This window comes from Piliocolobus tephrosceles, chromosome 15 (genome assembly GCF_002776525.5).
Source record: "Piliocolobus tephrosceles isolate RC106 chromosome 15, ASM277652v3, whole genome shotgun sequence".
Classification (NCBI taxonomy): Eukaryota; Metazoa; Chordata; class Mammalia; order Primates; family Cercopithecidae; genus Piliocolobus; species Piliocolobus tephrosceles.
Genome location: NC_045448.1, coordinates 64,541,944 through 64,563,591, shown reverse-complemented (window position 1 = coordinate 64,563,591; position 21,648 = coordinate 64,541,944). Strand labels below are relative to the sequence as shown.

General features: G+C 37.4%; 1 protein-coding gene across 6 annotated transcripts in view; it reads left to right on the top strand.

Moving 5' to 3' along the window:
- Window positions 1–21,648, top strand: part of VPS54 (VPS54 subunit of GARP complex) — a 133,032-nt gene that overhangs the window by 30,780 nt on the left and 80,604 nt on the right. For 3 of the 6 annotated variants that reach the window (XM_023224020.2, XM_023224021.2, XM_023224025.2), the window contains exons 2-5: window positions 3,326–3,481; window positions 5,443–5,684; window positions 15,155–15,233; window positions 18,403–18,437. In XM_023224020.2, coding sequence (XP_023079788.1) covers window positions 3,346–3,481; window positions 5,443–5,684; window positions 15,155–15,233; window positions 18,403–18,437 — 492 coding nt within the window. In that variant the 5' untranslated portion in view covers window positions 3,326–3,345. Of the gene's footprint in view, window positions 1–3,325; window positions 3,482–5,442; window positions 5,685–15,154; window positions 15,234–18,402; window positions 18,438–21,648 lie in introns of those variants that run through there. The other 3 variants (XM_023224022.2, XM_023224023.1, XM_023224024.1) reach the window with 3 other exon arrangements.

Here is a 21,648-nt window from a genome sequence, read left to right as displayed (position 1 = left end):
TGCACAGCAAAGGAAACAACAAAGTGAGGAGACATCCCACAGAATGGGAGGAAAATGTTTGCAAACTACCCATCTGACAAGGGATTAATAGCAAGAATATATAGAGAGCTCAAGCAACCTTATAGATAAAAATCCAATACGTTGATTGAAAGATGGGCAAAATACCTGAATAGGTATTACTCAAGAGAAAACATGCAAATGGCAAATGGGTGTATTTATCATCAGAGAAATGCAAATCAGAAGTACAATGAGATATCTCACCCCAGTTAAAATGGCATTTATCCAAAAGACAAGCATTAAGAAGTGCTTGTGAAGATGTGGAGAAAAGGGAACCCTCATAAGGTTAGTGGTAATGTAAATTAGTACAATCACCATGGAGAGCAGTTTGGAGGTTCCTCGAAAAACTAAAAATGGAGCTGTATCATCCAGCAATCCTACTCCTAAGAATATGCAATAAAGGAAATCAGTATATTGAAGAGATATCCATGTTTATTGCAGCAGTATTCACAATAGCCTCGATTTGGAAACAGCCGAAGTGTCCATCAAGAGATGAATGAGTAAAGAAAATGTGGTACATATATACAATAGAGAACTATTCAGCCATAGAAAAGGATGAGATCTTGTCATTTGCAACAGATGGATGGAAGTGGAGGTCACTATGTAAGCCAGGCACAGAATGAGAAACTTCACATGTTCTCCCTTATTTGTGGGAGCTAAAAATGAAAATTTTGAAACTAGGGCAATAGTTACCAGAGCCCTGGAAGGATAAGTGTTGAGGAAGGGGGCCTGGAGGAGAAGTAGTGGTGGTTAATAGGTACAGAAAAATAGAAAGAATGAATAAGACTTAGTATTTGCTAGCGTAGCAGGGTGACTAGAGTAAAAAGCGATTTTAATTGTACATTTTAAAATAACAGTATAATTAGATAGTTACACAAAGGATAAATACCTACTGTGTACTCACAAAAATTAAAAAAAAATTTCAAAATTGTTTTTAGCCATTTTATCTGATTAATAAGAAAGTTAACATGGTCGATCTTAAATATAGAATTGTCTTTATCACTTTGTACACAGTGTTTCTGTGTTTTACAGTGTATCTTACCTTTTAAATAAGTATGTATATTATCCTTTAGATAAATATGTATGTTTATCTCTCTTAAATATGTGTAAACCTTTATACAGAAACAACCATACACTTAATGTGTGTGGATGTAAATTAAAGAGGTCTTTCAAAGACTCTTAATTTTCCCAAATACCATTTTCTTCACAGAACTTTTGCCACCAAACCTCTGATGTCTCCTTATTGCTTAGAGAATCAACTACAATCTAGCTATGCTGTGTGCGTGTATGTAAATATAATTTATTTGTCACTTCTTCCCAGTGTAAACATTTCACTTTAGTCAGGTCAATTTCCACTATAATCACTTCCTTAGTCTTATGATTGATTATTCAGTGTTCATTAACTTTTTTTTTTTTTTTTTTTTTTTTTTGAGACGGAGTCTCGCTCTGTCACCCAGGCTGGAGTTCAGTGGCCGGATCTCAGCTCACTGCAAGCTCCGCCTCCCGGGTTTGCGCCATTCTCCTGCCTCAGCCTCACGAGTAGCTGGGACTACAGGCGCCCGCCACCTCGCCCGGCTAGTTTTTGTATTTTTAGTAGAGACGGGGTTTCACCGTGTTAGCCAGGATGGTCTGCGATCTCCTGACCTCGTGATCCGCCCGTCTCGGCCTCCCAAAGTGCTGGGATTACAGGCTTGAGCCACCGCGCCCGGCCTCATTAACTTTTGTTCATGTTATCGTCGGCTTTCTGTTTAAGCACCTTGAGGAAGTTGTTTATCTTTGTGTATTTTTAAAGCAGCTTGTTTCTTACAGTTTCAGTGAATGGTATATTTGGTTATGTTTCCTTTGCATTGAAAGTACTGAGACAGATACATATTTTTAGTTTTCCAGCAAACTAGAAAGTTAGAACAGACTATTTGTCACGGGTTCTTGCCTCATATCTCTGCTCCTTATTTTTTATTTATTGTTTGTTTGAGACGAGGTCTCACCCTGTTGCCCAGGTTGCAGTATAGTGGCGTGAGCTTGGCTCACTGTAACCTCTGCCTCCTGGGCTCAAGCGATCCTCTCACCTCAGCCTTCTGAGTAACTGGACTGCAGGCATGCACCACAACGTCCAGCTAATTTTTGTAGATACGAGGTTTCATCATGTCGTTCAGGCTGATCTTGAACTCCAGGACTCAAGCAATCCACCCGCTTTGGCCTCCCAAAGTGCTGAGATTTACAGGCATGAGCCACTGTGCCCAGCCTCTGCTCCTCATTTCCTACTCTTGTTTATCTATTCACCAGATTTTCTAATTTGGCTTTTTGTTTTGTTTTGTTTTGTTTTTGTTGGAATTTGTTGGAATTGTTAAACCTCATATTCTTTCTGGGCCTTTCTTTTCTTATCTCTGCTTTGAGAGAACTTAGACTAGGTGATCTCTAAACATTTCAATAATAAAATAATGCATGTTCTTTAGTATCCAGTTTCAATATTGCTTCATTTATAAAATCTTACCTGACACTGTAGCCTATATTATGTTGTCTTGCCCTACAAATTCTTTCAGTACTTACTTTAAAATGTAGACATAGGTTAACTTGTGTTTTGCTTACATATATTTGTTTTAATTAATTGCAAGCTCTTTGAAGAATGACACTTCCTTTTTAAAGAATTTAATTACTGTTAATTTTTTAATCATTATATTACTATGTAGCAGTCACATCATAGTAATAATTACAATGACAGTAACCTCTCCAAATACTAACTTTGAGGCAGACATTATTTTACATGCTTTACTTATGTCCATTCTCATAATTCATACTGGGACGTTTATGAGATAACATCTCGTTTCATCTCCATTTTACTGATGAGGAAAGATGCATACATAAAGGTTAAGTAAATTTCCTCAACATTAGTGAGTAAACGTAGGATATGGACCTAAGCAGGCCCATGCACTTACCTGTTTTGCTATAATGTATAACTATTGTATACTTGTTGAATTAATAGAGTGTTTTTAATCTTTAATATGTGTTGGGTACAACCTTGGTATTTTTTGTACTTTGAATAAAAGATTAAGGATGTTTCAGTTTTTTAAAAATGGGGACAAATAACTGTCTTAGTAAATAAATATTGTGATCAATTTTCCCAGTTAAGAGCAAATATTCAAATTGCGTACTTTGAGGTATTTTGAAAAATTCTTCTGTTTTTGAAAGAATGTTTGTACATATGTAATACTTAGAGTTGGATTTTAATTTGCAGTAAGTGTCTTAATTATTATTTCTTACTCGTTTTCAGTTGAGTGGTGATTTTATGCAATGGCTTCAAGCCACAGTTCTTCACCAGTGCCTCAAGGAAGCAGCAGTGATGTTTTCTTTAAAATAGAGGTAGATTCGTCAAAACACATTCGACCTGTACCGTCACTGCCAGATGTGTGTCCCAAGGAACCCACAGGTAATGCTTTTTTTTTGTAGGAGTTTTACTGATGATTTCTATTATCTTTAAATGAGTAGTCAAGTTTTATATACCTATGTTAGAAGAGTAAATTTTATGATGTTAAAAATCATTTGACGGGGCTGAGCGTGGTGGCTCACACCTGTAATCTCAGCACTTTGGGAGGCCAAGGTGGGTGGATCACGAGGTCAGGAGATCAAGACCATCCTGGCTAACACAGTGAAACCCCATCTCTACTGAAAATACAAAAAATTAGCCGGGCGTGGTGGCGGGCGCCTGTAGTCCCAGCTACTTGGGAGACTGAGGCAGGAGAATGGCGTGAACCTGGGAGGCGGAGCATGCAGTGAGCTGAGATTACGCCACTGCACTCCAACCGGGACAACAGAGCCAGACTCCATCTCAAAAAAAAAAAAAAATCATTTGGGGCCAGGCATGGTGGCTCACGCCTGTAATCCCAGCACTTTGGGAGGCCAAGGCAGGCAGATCACTTGAGGTCAGGAGTTCACCACCAGCCTGGCCAACATGGTGAAACCCCATCTCTACCAAAAACATAAAAAATTAGTTGGGTGTGGTGGCACGTGCCTGTAATCCCAGCCACTTAGGAGGCTGAGGCAGGAGAATCACTTGAACCTGGGAAGTAGAGGTTGCAGTACACTCCAGCTTGGGTGACAGAGCGAGACTCTGTCTCAAAAAAAAAAAAAAAATCATTTGGAAATGATTGGGAAATTGGAATATAGTTTTTTTCATGTATTTCATGCATTACTTATATAAACTGAAGAAGCGTTGAAAATGAAGGTACAGATTGAAAACTGCTTAGTTAAAACATGGTACAGTCAGCGCTCATCATTTGCATATTATGTATTTGCAAATTCTCCTGACTTCTTAAAATTTATTCATAATCCCCAAATCACTACTTGTGGCACATTTGTGGTAATTTGCAGTCATGTGCAGAGAAGTGAAAGATTTGAAATACCTGACACATGCATTCCGAGCTGAAGTTGAATAAGGCAAAGCTATGCCTTCTTGTTTCAGCTCTCATACTATAAACTAATGTTCTTTTTGTGGTATGTTTTTACTTGGTGCCACATGTTCGGAGCTTGGTGATTTTGCTGTTTAAATTGCCCCTAAGCATAGTGCTGAAATGCTATCTGGAGTTCCTAAGTGCAAGAAGGCTATGATGTCCCTTACGGAGAATATACATGTGTTGTGTGAGCTTCATTCAGGCATAAATTACAGTGCTGTTAGCCACAAGTTCAGTGTTAGTGAATCAATGATGTATACTGAATAAGGCATCTTTAAACATACAAAAGAAGGTTATGTATTGATCGGTTGATGAAACTATTGTGACCAAAGGCTCACAGGAACCTAACTCTTCAGTTTCCCTACAAGCAATGGTTCAATATTTGCTAATTCCATATTCACAATAACTTTATAGAACAAAAATACTACTGATAATGAGAATAGAGTATATATTTTTCCTTCTTGTATGATTAATGCCACGGCAACATTTATGTCACCTAATTATAAGCCACAGGATATTTTATCCAGGAGAACCTGCCATGATATAATAGAAAAGAAGCCTACCTCTAAAAAACAGTGGGGTATTAAAGGATAGAAAATTTATAATAGAAAGTAGCATAGTTCTGATGTTAAAAAAAAAGAGTAATTGTACATTAAGGAAAATAATTCATGAAAGACTTTGACTATTCATTCCACCCTGCAACTATAACTCTCAAATTTTGCATATCTTTTATCTTGTGCATGTTTTTCAAAGCCTTAGTAATTGATGCTGGCGGCTGAAGATTATTCAATCAGATTGATTTTTATTAAATCATTTACTGTGGAAGATTAGTTGGTTTGCGTAAGATGAAATCTATGCATTTTTAGTTTTCTAGTGTGTACTTTCAAACATAGAACCAACTTTACAGCATTTACAGAGTTCTCTTGTTTACTTTTTGCAGGTGATTCACATAGTTTATATGTTGCCCCATCTCTAGTTACAGATCAACATAGATGGACTGTATATCATTCCAAAGTAAATCTCCCAGCAGCATTAAATGATCCTAGATTAGCAAAAAGAGAATCTGACTTCTTCACAAAAACATGGGGACTGAACTTTGTGGATACTGAAGTCATACCTTCATTCTACCTCCCACAGATCAGCAAGGAACATTTTACAGTGTATCAACAGGAAATCTCTCAGGTAATATCTAATCTTGGCTAGTTATCGTCAGGTCAAAAGTAATAGAAATATTTTTAGTATGCTTTATTACAGATTTTTGACCAGTAATGTTTGATGAACCTATAGTATTCTTTTTGTTCATACAAATTATACTGTCCTGGGTTGCGTTTAATTCTTTGCTTAAATATATTTTAATACATTTCTCTTACAGTAGTGATTTTTCAGAATTACACATTCTAAATAATGCTAAGATTCAACATGAAACCTACCCTACTTACTAAGGAGAATGATTCTATTAGGCCTGTGAAGTCCAGATGATTTGTGAGGTTTGAGAAATTGGCAGAATATTACTGTTTCTTTGTCTGATTCACTGCATACAATTCTATAGAGCACCCTAGCTCTAGCAGATAGTTATAATATCTCTAGACATAATTATAACTTAATATATTACTTTAAACCCAGTCTGAGAGCAAGAACTGAGTATAGTACAGAGTTTTAGATGGTCTATCAATTCATTTTTAGATTATTAGTAAATGCCTGTTATCAATATAATTAAAATCATTAAAGTGGTACAAGGGATATTACATTTTTATAACCATTCCTTTTTATACTTTTTTCATTAGCAAGCCTAATTTGAATTTAGCTGGTTTTATTTTACTTACTTTGCACTTTTTTGAATATGGCTGTATTAACATTAATACTATATAGCATCTGGTTCATTTTTATTACTATCAAATATTTTTATACAGAACCTGTATATTTTGTTTGCCTTTGTATGTATATATTGCCATATTAACAATCACTTAGATCTGATCATTGAAAACAGAACACAAAAACTGTTTTCAGTGATCAGATCTTAGTGATCGTTAAGTGGATGAACATTAATATGCCTTTGTAACCTATAATTTGGTTTTTCTGTTTGTGTATTTATCAAATATTTAATGAATGTCTTCCATGTGTCAGGTAGTCTTTAAACATGAGGATACAGCAGAGAACAAAACTGACATCAATTCCCTCCCTTACAAAGCTTATGTTTCTAGCAAGGGGTTTAACAATAAACCCTAAAGCAACTACTAAAATAGCAAAACAAAGAATTACAGCTGATAATGGAAGAGAGAAATGGAATTTTAAAAATTCTCAATCCAAACAAAGGCATAAAAAGAAAAAAAGAAAGAATGGATAGGACATAAAATAAATTTCAAGATGATAATCTTAAGCCTAATTATATCAGTAATTACATGAAATCTAAATGGTTTAAGCATCCCAATTAAAAGATAGAGATTGTGAGATTTGATGACCCAAGTATATGCTGTATATAAGAAACATACCTTGAATAGAAAGAAAAAAACATTTAAAAGGATGAAAAAATACATACCATGCTTAACAGTAGTCGAAAGAAAGCAGAAATGGCTATACTAATAACAAAGTAGATTTCAGAGCCAAAACTATTAATATGTATAAAGAATGTTATTTTATAATGATAAAAGGGTCAGTTAATCAAGAAGACATAATAGTTTTAAACATTTTTGCCCCTAATATGCTTCAAAACATGTGAAGCAGAAGCTGAGAATTTTATGGCAAAGTAGCTATTCATAATTGTGGAGATTTCAAATACTCTTTCAATAAATGATGGGACAAGCAGCGTATCAGCGAGATTATAATAGACTTGAACCATTAACCAACCTGGCCTGACTTGAAAGAGCACTCCATATAACATAGAAGAATATACTTTTTTTTCCAAGTGTTCATGAAACATTTATGGGCATAGACTATATTCTAGGTTTGAAAACAAATTTTAATACATTTAGAAGACTTCACCTCATACACAGTATGCTCTCTGAACACAGTATAATTAAAATAGAAATTAATAATGGAAAGGTTGGTGGAAAATCCACAGATATTTGGAAACCAGAACTTTATACTTCTAAATAAAATGTGAGTCAAAGAAGAAAGAAAAATCAGAAAGTAGTTTGAACTGAATGGAAATGAAAACACAACATATCAGGATTTGTGGGGTGATGCTCAGTTAGCACTTACGGAGAAATTTGTAGCACTGAATGCATATATTATTGAAAGAATAATGATTTCAAATCAGTGACCTCAGCTTACACCTTAAGAAGCTGGAAAAATGGCCGGGCACAGTGGCTCATGCCTGTAATCCCAGCACTTTGGGAGGATAATGTGGGCGGATCACCTGAGGTCAGGAGTTCAAGACCAGCCTCACCAACATGGTGAAACCCCATCTCTATAAAAATACAAAAAAATTAGCCAGGCATGATGGCAAGTGCCTGTAATCCTAGCTACTCAGGAGGCTGAAGTGGGAGAATTGCTTGAAGCTGGGTGGTGGAGGTTGCAGTGAGCCGAGATCGCACCATTGCATTCCAGCCTGGGTGACAGAGCAAGGCACTGTCTCCAAAAACAAACAAACAAAAAAATTAAACAGATAAAAGAAAGAATAAACATCAAAGTCAAAATTGCAGAACAATAGAGAAAATTAGTGAAACCAAAAGCTGATTCTTTGAGAAGATAAACTTGATAAGCCTTTGGCAATACTGATTAGGAAAAAAAGAAAAGATACAAGTCACCAATAACAAGAATAAGAAAGGTAATATCACTACAGATTCTACAGAGATTAAAAGCCTAATAATGAAATATTTTGAATAACTTTGTGCCAATAAATTCAACAGCTTAAATGAATTTACAGATTTCTTGAATGACACAAAATACCAAATATCTTTCGAGAAAAAATAGATAATCTGGCTGGGCATGGTGGCTCATGCCTATAATCCCTGCACTTTGGGAGGCCATGGTGGGCACATCACCTGAGGTCAGGAGTTCGAGACCAGCCTGGCTAACATTGGGAAACTCTGTCTCTACTAAAAGTATAAAAATTAGCTGGGCGTGGTGGTGCACATCTGTAGTCCCAGCTACTCGGGAGGCTGAGGCAAAAGAATCGCATGAACCTGGGAGGTGGAGGTTGCAGTGAGCTGAGATCGTGCCATTGCACTCCAGCCTGGGCAATAGCAAGACTCCATCTCAAAAAACAAAACAAAAAGAAATAGAAAATCTGAAATCTGAAATAGCTTTATATTTGTTACATTGATGTATAGTTAAATACCTTTCCACTAAGAAAGCTCAGATCCACATGGCTTCACTGGAGAATTCTACCAAACATTTACAGAAACAGTAATTCCAAATCTACACACATTATTTCAAATTTTGGTAAAGATGTGGAAGACAGAGATGGTTCTAGGATAAGGTGAGGCAGGTGAGCAAAATGTGAGAGGCACTGGAATCTGAGAGTGGGTACCTCCTTAAATATTGTACCGTATGCTTCTTGCTTGCTTCATCCTACTGCCAGCCTTCATGGAGTAACTGGAACTCTCATATACTGTTGGTGGAAATTTAAAGTGCTACAACCCCTTTGGAAAAAAGTTTGACAGTTTCTTAAAAAGTTAAATAGACTTCTGATCTGTCATGTAAGGAGCTTGGAAGTTGTCACTCCTGTTCTCACAACAAAAAATCTGAGCAAACTGAAAATCAACAACTGAGAAGTACCTGTGAAGGTCACAGCCCAGGGACACAGGCTCACTAAGACTGAAACCTAATCATAAGATCATAGAATGCTTCCCCTCCCTTAACACATTACCACCACATCAGTGGGGTGCTTGAATAATGAGAATACAACTGAAAGGACTACATATCTCAGACCTTATTTAAGAGGTCTGCAGGGAAACCTGAATATAGCAGGAGAGATGAAAAACAAGGACACCCGTGGAAATTTTAGCCTCTGACACCTGCAGCTATAACAATGAGTAAAGAAAGCCTAATTCTTAGCCAGATAAACAAAACTTCACACTAAAGTCCTATTTACCTCAGTTCTTTTTAACTTTGGTATATCATATCTGGCTTTCAGCAAAACATTACAGTGCATACCAGACAGAAAACACTGTTTAAAGAGACAGATCAAGTATCAGAATCAGACTGAGATGTGGTTGTGATGTTGGAATGATCAAACTGGGAACTCAGAGTAACTATGTTTAATATACTAAGGGCTGTGGTGGAAAACATGGACAACATGCAAGAACAGATGTAAGCAGAGAGATGGAAACTAAGAATCAAAAGGAAATGCTATAAATCAAAGATAGTATAACAGAAATGAAGAATGCTTTTGATGAGTTCATCAATAGACTTGAAGTGGCAGGGGAAGAAATCAGTGAGCTTAAAGAAATGCTGATACAAACTTATAAAAATGTGTGGGATGCAAAGGAAGTAAGGCTTCAAGGAAGTCTTGCTTAAATAAGCACTCAAGGCTTCATTGAATGCTTAAGAAGAAAATTTAAAATTAATCTAAGCTTCTACCTTAGGAAATTATCAAAAGAAGAGCAAATTTAATCCAAAGTAAGCAGAAGAAAAGCAATAATAAAAATTAGAGCAGAAATCAGGGAAATTGACAATAGCAAATCAGTAGAGAAAATCAGCAAAAGCAAAAGCTGGTTCTTTGTGAAATCAATAAAACTGATAAACATTTAGCTACATTAAGAAAAAAGAGAAGGCTGTGTGCAGTAGCTCACGCCTGTAATGCCAGCACTTTGGGAGGCTGAGGTGGGTGGGTCACCTGAGGCCAAGAGTTCAAGACCAGCCTGGCTAATGTGGTGAAACCCCATCTCTATTAAAAATACAAAAATTAGCTGGGTATGGTGGTGGGCGCCTGTAATCCCAGCTACTTGGGGGCTGAGGCAGGAGAATCACTTGAACCTGGGAGGTGGAAGTTGCAGTGAGCTGAGCTTGTGCCATTGCACTCCAGCCTCGGTGACAGGGCAAGACTGTTTAAAAAAAAAAAGAAAAAAAGAAAAAGAGAAGATATAAGCTGTTAGTATCAAAAATGAAAGAGGGGCTGTTTCTACTGATCCTGCAGACATTAAAAGGATAATAAGAGAATATTGTGAACAATTCTATGCCCAGAAATTTGATATCCTAGGTGAAATGGACCGATTTATTTTGAAAGACACAATTTACCAAAGCTTACACAACAAGAAATATTTTGAATAGGCCTATATTTATTAAAGAAATTGGATCAATCATACTGCTCAAAACAGAAATCACCAGGCCCAGATGGTTTCCCTGGTGAATTCTACCAAACGTTTTGGTAAGAAATTACCCCAATTATTTATAATCTATTTCAGGAAATAGAAGCTAAGGACATACTTTGTAATGTGTTTGGTGAGGCCATCATGAAGCTAGTACTAAAATCAGACAAAGACATTATAAGTAAAGAAAACTTTAGACCTTTTTGTTTTTTTTTTTGAGACAAGGTTACGCTCTGTTGCCCAGGCTGGAGTGCAGTGGCAAAATCACAGCTCACTGCAGCCTCAACCTCCCCGCTCAAGCAATCCTCCCATCTCAGCACCCCCCAAGTAGCTGGGACTACAGGTGAGCACCACCACAACACCACACCTGGCTAATTTTTATATATTTTGTAGTGACAGGGTTTTGCCATGTTGTCCAGGCTGGTCTCAAACTCCTGAGCTCAAACAGTCAGCAGTCTGCCCGTGTTGGCCATTCGTTATTTTTTTTAAAAAAAGAACTCTCAGCAAACTAGGAACAGGAAGGAATTTCTTTAACTTGATAAAGAATGTACTGGGCATGTTGGCTCACGCTTGTAATCCCAGCACTTTGGCAGGATGCTTGAGGCCAGGACTTGAGACCAGCCTGGCCAACATGGCGAAACTCATCTCTACTAAAAACACAAAATTTAGCTGGGCATGGTGGCACACGCCTGTAATCCTAGCTATGTAATTACCAATGGGTTCACCTTGCCTGCTGCCTAGACAGCTGATTTATTGAGACAGGGGAATTGCAATAGAGAATGAGGAATCCATGCAGAGCTGGCTGTATGGGAGAGTAGAGTTTTATTATTACTCAAATCAGTCTCCCCGAGCATTTGAGGATCAGAGTTTTTAAGGACAACTTGGTGGGTGAGGGGAATCCAGTGAGCTGGCTGTGCTGGTTGGTCAGGTCAGTGATGATATTATAGGGAGAAGCCATCTCCATGTGCTGAGTCAGTTCCTGCGTGGGGCCCACAAGGTCAAATGAGCCAGTTTATTGATCGGGATAGTACCAGCTGATCCATCAAGTACAGGGTCTGCAAAATATCTCAAGCATGGATCTTAGGAGCAGTTTAGTGGGAGGGTCAGAATCTTGTAGTCTCCAGCTGCATGACTTGACCCCTAAACCGTAATTTCTAATCTTGTGGCTAATTTGTTAGTCGAACAAAGGCAGTCTAGCCCCCCGGCAAGAAGGTGGTTTTGTTTTGGAAAAGGACTGTTATCATCTTTGTTTTAAACCATAAACTAAATTCCTCCCAAAGTTAGTTCACCCTGTGCCCAAGAATGGACAAGAACACCTTGGAGGTTAGAAGCAAGATGGAGTTGGTTAGGTCAGATCTCTTTCACTGTCTCAGTTATAATTTTGCAATGGCGATTTCAGCTACTTGGGAGGCTGAGACATGAGAATCACTTGGACCCAGGAGATGGAGGTTGCAGTGAACCAAGATCACACCACTGCACTCCAGACTGGGCGACAGAGTGAGACTCTTGTCTCAAGAGAGAAAAAAATCTACAAAAACTCTATTGCTAATGGGGGAAACTAGATGCTTCCCACTACAAACAGGATCAAGGTAAGGATGTCCCATCTCACTATTTCTTTTAACATTGTCTTGGAAGTCCTAACTAATGTAATAAGACAAGAAAAGGAACTAAAATATGTAAAAATTAGGAAGAAGTAAAACTGTTTCCAGATGAAACGATTGTGTGGAAAATCCCAAAGAATCCAAAAAGAAACTCCTGGAACTAATAAGTGACTGTAGTAAGGTTGCAAGATACAAGGTTAATATATAAAATTAATTACTTTCTTATATACCAGCAGTGAACAATTGGAATTTGAAATTAAAAACCCAATGCAATTTACATTAGCATCAAAGAAAATGAAGCCTTTATGTATAAATCTAAATATATATAAGATCTATCTGAGGAAAACTACAAGACTCTGATGAAAGAAATTAAATAAATAAATGGAGAGGTAGTTCATATATGTGGATAGGAAGACTCAATATTGTCAAGGCATCTCTTTTTCCCAACTTGATCTATAGAGTCAACATAATCCTGATTAAAATCCTAGCAGTTGGTTTCGTGGATATTGAAAACTGACTCTAAAGCTTATATAGAAAAAGACCCAGAATAGCTAACACAGTATTAAAAGAGGAACAAAGCTGGAGGACTGATACCTCCCAGTTTGAAGTTTTGCTATAAAGGTACAGTAATCAAGACAATGTCGTATTGGTGAAAGAATAGACATACGGATCAGTGGAACAGAGAACCCATAAATAGACCCACACAAATACAATCAACTGATTTTTAACAAAGGGGCAAAGGTAATTCAATAGAGAAAGGATAGTTGTTTGAACAAATGGTACTGAAACAACTAGACATCCACATACCAAAGAGAAAGAATATAGACACACCACCTTGCACTGTTCATGGAAATTAGCTCAAAGTTGATGCTAGACCTTAATGTAAAATGCAAAACTATAAAACTTCTAGGTGATAACATAGGAGAAAATCTAGGTAACCTCGGGTTTGGTAATGACTTTTTAGATATGAAAGAAAAGCACAATCCATGAAAGAAAAAATTGAAAAGTCGAACTTCACTAAAATTAAAAAGTTCTACCTGTGAAAGACACTGTTAAGAGAATGAAAAGACAAGCCAAAAACTGGGAGAAAATATTTACAAAACATGTATCTGTTGCAGGATTGACGGTCGGGTGTGGTGGCTTATTCCTTGTAATCCCAGCACTTTAGGAGGTGGAGGTGGGAGAATCACTTGAGACCAGGAGTTCAGGACCAGTCTGGGCAACATAGTAAGAACCCATCTCTACAAGAAAAAATTTAAAAAATTAGGCATGGTGGTGTACATCTGTAGTCCTAGCTGCTCTGGAGGCTGAGGTAGGAGGATTGCTTGAGCCCTGAAATTTGATGTTACAGTGAGCAACTTCAGCCTGGGCAACAGAACTAGACCCTGTCTCAAAAAATAAAAAGGGACTGGTAGCAAAAATAAACGAAAGAGTTAAAACTCAACAACAACAAAACAGCCAAATTAAAAAATGAGTAAAGGACTTAATAGACCTTTTCCCAAAAAAGGTATAGAAGTATGCAATTAGCACATGAAAAGATGGTCAACATAGCAAATAATTTTACATGATAAATTTTATGTTATATATATTTTACCTTCAAAAATAAGAGCAAAAGATCTAAATACCTCACCAAAGAAGATAATGCAGATGGCAAATAAGCATATAAAAAGATGCTCAAATATCAAATGTCATTGAGGAATTCCTAGTTAAAATGAGATGCCATTACATATCTATTAGAATAGCAAAAATCTAAAACACTGACAATACCAATGTTGACAAGGATATAGAACAACAGGAACTCTTATTTATTGCTGGTGGGCATGCAAAGTGGTATGGCCACTTTGGAAAACAGTCCTGTGGTAACTGATAGAATTGCTACCAGAACTCTGAACACTGCTGGCCTGCTGCTTTTCTTATTACCACTTCACTTTCTCAGGTATCCTTTCAGTGATATCTCTGAAAATATAATAATGTTGTTAGTGTTCATCTAATTCTAAATCAGAGTGAGTTTTTTTTGTTTTTTGACTCAGAACATGTCAATAATCCCTCCCTCCCTCCCTCCCTCCTCCCCTCCCCCCTCCCCTCCCCCCTCCCTCCCTCCTTCCTTCCTTCCTTCCCTCCTTCCCTCCTTCCCTCCTTCCCTCCCTCCTTGGAGTCTCACTTTGCCACCCAGGCTGGAGTGCATTGATTGGCACGATCTCAGCTCCCTGCAACCTCCGCCTCCTGGGTTTAAGCGATTCTTGTGCCTCAGCCTCCGCAGTAGCTGGGATTACAGGTGTGCACCACTACTCCTGGATAATTTTTGTATTTTTAGTAGAGATGGGGTTTCACCATGTTGGCCAGGCTAGTCTCGAACTCTTGACTTCAGGTGATCTGCCCACCTTGGCCTCCGAAAATGCTGAGATTACAGGTGTGAGCCACAGCACCTGGCCTAATTTCTATCTTTCTATTTTAAATATATAGGTTTTTGAATTTTCTTTCTTGATTCAAATTATTCTTCTAATTGATTTGTTATATAAATATTTTCCATTTGCTTTCCCACTTTATTCTAAATATAGGGAATTTACTATAATTATGTAAGATGGAATGGATATAGGTATATAGATGTGTGTAGATCTCAGAGGTATTTGGTGTATTAAGCACACTTGTTACTTGTATTTAAGTTCAGGGGGCTACTGATTTCATATTCAAAGTTGTAGGACTAATTTGGCATATTCTGATATTCTGTTGCAAAACATTTTCATGCTTTGAATACTCATGTTTACACATACATTGATCATGTTATTTGTCTTTTTATTAGAGAGAGAAGATTCATGAGAGATGCAAGAATATTTGTCCTCCTAAAGATACTTTTGAAAGGACTCTTTTACATACTCATGGTATGAATATGTGTTATTTATAGATAATAAAGCATAGCATAAATATTAGTGAACAAGATCTTTATTTTGAGACCTTATTGCCTATTATATCTATAATTTTTATTTCTAGTAAAATTTTTATAACCTATGATTATAATATTTTCTGAGAACTTCTAAGAGAAAAATAGATCTGACAGTAGTATAATCCTTCAGTTCAACAAATATTGATTGAATATCTTTGTGCTTGGTATGTTCCTTGTTGCTTAAAAATAGATGAGTAAGCTAGACATGATGGCACATGTGTATATTCCCAACTACTTGGGAGGCTGAGGTGGGAGGATTGCTTGAGCCTGTGAGTTTGAGAACAGTAATGTAGTGAGACCCTAAAGTAAACCTATAGATGAGTAAAAAGTAGCTTTGGTCCTCAAAGAACTGATGTTCTCCTGAATAAGTTTAAAGAAATAAACCAATAATTGTATCATTGTATATTAAAGAGTAAGTTCAGTGTGGTAAAGTTGTATAACATGCCTAACTTAGCTTTAGAAGCATTCCTAGAGTTGACAGTGATTACGTGTGTTTTAAAGTCGTTAGTTTGAAACATTTACATGGGAGAAGACATTCCAAGAAAAGGGAATAGTTTATACAAAGCCATAGAATAAAGAGAGAACAGAATGTTCAAGAAACTGTAAGAGTTTAATATGTTGGTTCTACTGGGAGCAAGAGATGAGACTGAAGCATAGGCAGGGGTCAGATCATGAAGAAACTTATATGCTATGATAAGGAATTTTACTTTTTCCAAAGACACTGTAAAGCTACATAATATTTTTAACTAGGCATGATCGGATTTATGATTATACTTCTATGTGAAAATAGTTGTGGATAGTGAATTATGGGATGATGATTAGACTAGAGGCAAAGAGACAGTGGAGGCTACTGCAGTAATACAAATGAAAAATGATATTCCAGTAACAGTTACAATGGAGATGGAGAGGAAATTAGGCCTTTGGGAAGTAACTCAGAGATTGAGACACAGGTTTTGGTGGCCAGTTATTGGTAATGGAGCAAGATGATTCAAGGACAATTCCCAGGTTTCTTGCTTGGACAACTGCGTGGGTGACAGTGCAATTCAGTGAGAGAGGCAATATAGGAGGAGGAATTTTGAGGGAGATGGAGGCAAGTTTAGTTGCAGATTTGCAGTGAAGGACATGCCTTTTTGGCAATGTGGAGCTCAGGTTGAAGATTTAGGCTGAAGATGTAGGTATGGTAGATACCATCATAGACAGGTATGCTGGACAATAGCATGGTAGTTGAATCCAAGGACATTGGGTGAGATTGCCCAGGGAAGATGTGAATAGTGAGAAGAAAACGACTGGCGATGGAGCACTAATTAAGCTGTCGCATTTAAGGGGCAGACAGAAGGTGAGATACCTGTGAAGGAGACAGAAAGTGGTCAGAGAGATAGGAAAGTCAACCAAGATAGAATTGCACCTTAAAAGTTAAAGCCAGCAAAGATTTCAGAAAGTAAGAACAGTTAGTTGGTCTATAATGTCAGAATACTTCAGGGATAGATCGATTTGTACACTGAGAAGTATCCTTTGTTTTGGCAATTAGGACATCTCAGGGAGAGCATTTGTGGCAGGTCCAGAAACCTCAATACTATATATTAAGGAGTGAGTACAAGAGAAAGAAATGTAGACTACCAGTATTATGTCACTAGAAGATTTGAGATAGATTATTGACTGCAGGGAACAGAGTGGAAGAATATTTTTTCATGGCCACGACTAGATCAGGTAAGAGAGGCATTTGACTATCCCTGAGAGTGAGTACTTTTGCATCTGAGGACCCTTGCCTCAACCTGGTCCTGGCCCCGTTTTATCTTTTTCTTTACATATATATATAAAATATATATGTGTGTATGTGTGTATATATGTGTGTGTGTGTATATATATACACATTTTAATGGGAAAGAACTGAGCATGTTTATATACAGAGATAAGAGAGCTAGTACAAGGGAAGAGGCTGAGGATACCGAGACAGAATAAACTGATTAACCTGACGGCAGAGGCAGGAGGGAATGGAGTCTAAGTGCAGAAAGGGTGGTTTTGAAGAGAAGAGTAGTACCTTATCTAAGTTTGGATTGGCAGGATGAAAGTAAAGTAGGTTCATTTGAAGATAAGTGTGTATCTCAGCCTTAAGATGACTGAGAAGAAAATTAACATAGTATAAAAAAGCAACCTTTGATCATAAGAAATTCTGGATGGGATGATAGATCTTTTAAACAATAAAAACAGTATTCCTACTTTAGAATTTAATTCATTGAAAAAAAAATCTACATAGCATGCCATATCCAATCTTACCAAAATTTAAAAAGATAGCACAGCAGTCCTCAATCTTTTTGGCACCAGGGACTGGTTTCGTGGTAAACAATTTTTCCACAGACCAAGCGGTTTGTGGGGAGATAGTTTTGGGATGATTCAAGTACATTACCTTTATTGTGCACTTTACTTCTACTATTACATTGTAAAATATAATGAAATAATTATACAACTCATCATAATGTAGAGTCAGTGGGAGCCCTGAACTTATTTTCCTGGAACTAGATGGTCCCATCTGGGGGACATGGGAGACAGTGATAGATAGTCAGGCATTAGATTCTTATAAGGAGGGCACAACCTAGATCTCTGACATGTGCAGTTCACATTAGGGTTTGTGCTCCTATGAGAACCTAGTGCCACCACTGATCTGACAGAAGGTGGAGCTCAGACGGTAATGTGAGCAATGGGGAGTGGCTGTAAATACAGATGAAGCTTTGCTTGTGGTCACTGCTCACCTCCTGCTGTGTGATCTGGTTCCTAACAGGCCATGGATCACTACCCGTTCGTGGCCTGGGGGTTGAGGACAACTGAGATAGCATAAAGCCTTGTATGTCTGATTAAAAAGATTTGAGATGTATTTAGTTGTTTTATTGCTGCTATGTAATAGATTACAATTACCTGAAACATTGTTTTGTTCAGTGCTTTGCCTACTACTAGGCATATGATAGGTGCTTGATAGATATTTGTTAAAGGAATAAACTTAAGTAGCTATTTGGATGTGACCCAGTACAATAATGAATCTGTCAAAATGTACTTTATAGAGTTAAAATGAAAACAAGTTTTAAAAATAATATTTTCCCTTCTTTTTTAAATAGATAAATCCAGGACAGATCTGGAGCAAGTACCTAAGGTAACAAAGCTTAAACATGAGAAAATTGCTTTTTAATATTTGATCTTTAATTTCGCCTTACAAGGAGATTTCATTTGGCTTTTTTTTTTTTTTTTTTTGACACTTTGGCTACTTTGTCTCTTTTGGGCTGTGTTGCATCACTTTTCTTGTTTCTCGTTCTTTGTTTTTTTCTTTCCTTCTTTCTTTGTCTTTCTTCTTGCTTTTCTTCCTCTTATTTTGAAACAGAGTCTTGCACAGTCTCACAGGCTGGAGTGCAGTTCTGTGATCTCGGCTCACTGTAACCTCCCTCTCCTGGGTTCCGGTGATTCTCCTGCCTCAGCATCCTGAGTAGATGGGATTACAGGTGCATGCCAACACGCACAGCTACTTTTTTTGTTTTGTATTTTTAGTAGAGACAGGGTTTCACTGTGTTGGCCAGGCTGGTCCCCAACTCCTGACCTCAAGTGATCCGTCCACCTTGGCCTGGGATTACAGGTGTGAGTCACCGTGCCTAGCCTTTTTTTAAATGAAAAAATGTTTTTAATTGACAAATTAAAATGATGTATATTTATGGTGTTTTTTCTGTTTTGCATCATCAGTCTCTTTCTCATCACTGAAACCTACAAATATTTTTAAGTCTTTCCCTTAAAAAACTTTTGCTGATCATTCAACTTCTTCAAATTATTAAGGGATACTTACTCTGTGTAACAAATTTTGTTGAGATGTATAATAGATCCATTTTTTTTTTTCTGGGAAGAGTTGATTACTTTCATCAGATTCTCAGATAGGTCTGTGACAGTTGTTCTTTTTTTTTTTTGAGATGGAGTCTTGCTCCGTCGCCCAGGCTGGAGTGCAGTGGCCGGATCTCAGCTCACTGCAAGCTCCACCTCCCAGATTTACGCCATTCTCCTGCCTCAGCCTCCCAAGTAGCTGGGACTACAGGCGCCCGCCACCTCGCCAGGCTAGTTTTTTGTATTTTTTAGTAGAGACGGGGTTTCACCGTGTTAGCCAGGATGGTCTCGATCTCCTGACCTCGTGATCCGCCTGTCTCGGCCTCCTGACAGTTGTTCTTTAGAGTAAGAAAGAGAAGATGAAAGACACAAAAATGGGAGAAGGATATCATTTTTATCATTTATTTGATCCTACGAAATAATATTCAAAGTTTGTCATTTAAGGCTCATTGTTCACTTTCATGTAATCTTTACACATTCTTTACTTCAGCCAAACTTTTTTTTGATGGCTCTGTGCTTTATTTGCACTGTTTCTTGATCCTGGAGAACTTTTCCGTCATCTTCCCATATCTAATTCTCTATAATCTTTTGCTTAAAATGGCACCTTTACATGGGTACTTTCTTGTTCTTTCCAACAGAAGATAATTGGCCCCTTTGCCAAATTCCCATAACATTTTATCTGGGACTCTTCCCTCATCCCTCTGCTACCTCTTTAAGGATTTGTCCCTCTTCTCCTTAAAAGATTTTTTTTTTTTTTTTTTTTTTTTTTTTTTGAGGCAGAGTCGCTCTCTGTTGCCCAGGTTGGAGTGCAGTGGCACAATCTCGGCTCACTGCAACCTCCACCTCCCAGATTCAAGCAATTCTCTTACCTCAGCCTCCCGAGTAGCTGGGATTATAGGTGCCTGCTACCAGGCCTGGCTAATTTTTGTATTTTTAGAAGAGATGGAGTTTTGCCACGTTGGCCAGGGTAGGCTGGTCTCAAACTTCTGAGTTCAAGTGATCTGCCCATCTGGCCTCCGAAAGTACTGGGATTACAGGCGTGAACCACCTGGCCCAGTCTCCTTATAAGATTTTATATACGTATTATATCACATCCCTTGGATTGAAGCTCCGTGAGATGAGGGTCTCTTTATTAAATTATCTTTGTTTCTCCCTCAGTGCCTAGCATCAGAAACAGTCAGTAAATATTTATTGAATTAATCAATACTTTTAGTTACAATACCAAAGCGGGGATTAGAAAATTTACTCATGTCTCTAGTTAGATTTTTTTCTACCATATTCATTCTAATTTTTGTATCTAGTTAAAATCAGCAAATAAAATATAGCATATAAATAAATACATAAATTGATTAAACCACGTTTTAGGCCCTGTGCTTCATACTAGAGATACAAAAATAAGCTATAAATCTAACCCTGCAAGAACATATGGTCTCCAGGGGGAGATATGCATACTAAATAAATAATTTCTATAAAGTATGAGGTAAATAATTAAGTATGCATGATATATTTGTGTTCAGAGATGGGAGTCATTATGTCATCCATAAGGAAGGACACATTTACCCTTTTGATTGCATCATGTTTTTCAGGAAGATGTATAAGAAAAGGCATTCTAGGCCAGATGTATGTATATAAAGATATACATACTTTATATATAATATATATATATATATATATATATATTTTTTTTTTTTTTGTGATGGAGTCTTGCTCTGTCGCCCAGGCTGGAGTGCAGTGGCGTGATCTCAGCTCACTGCAAGCTCCACCTCCCAGGTTCACGCCATTCTCCTGCCTCAGCTTCCCAAGTAGCTGGGACTATAGGCGCCCGCCACCACGCCCGGCTAATTTTTTGTATTTTTAGTAGAGACAGAGTTTCACCATGGTCTCGATCTCCTGGCCTCATGATCCGCTCGCCTTGACCTCCCAAAGTGCTGGGATTACAGGCGTTAGGCACCACACCCAGCCCATACTTTATATAGAAATACATGCATTATAAAAAGAATAAGAGTATGGAAGAGAATTGAATATTGCTAGAGTGTAATGGGTAAATAGTGGGAATGACAAGATACAAAGAGGTAAGTGGGTCCAGATACAAAGAGGTCTGTGGGTCATGGGAATCTATTGAGAGTTTTAAACAGGGAAGTTAATACAGTTATACTCAACATTTTAGAGGAGTATCTCTAACAGTAGGATAGGGGATGGATTAGGGAAGGATATCAGTAAGTAGATATTTACTGTAATCCAGAGATATTGAAGAGCTGAACTACTGAATGCTGTGGAGATACAGGAAAGCAGAGATTCAAGGGATATTTACAAAATATAACGGATAGGTCTTATTGCCTAGCTGGTCATGATATGTAAGGGAAAAGTAGTCTATTCATAAAATTGAATTTGTTTTGGTTTTAATATTTATTGTATGCTTAATCTAAACTAATTTTAAAACAATTTTGAGCAGGAGAAAATAGAAATATAGGTTAGAGAAATTGATATTTGGCATTTTAAAA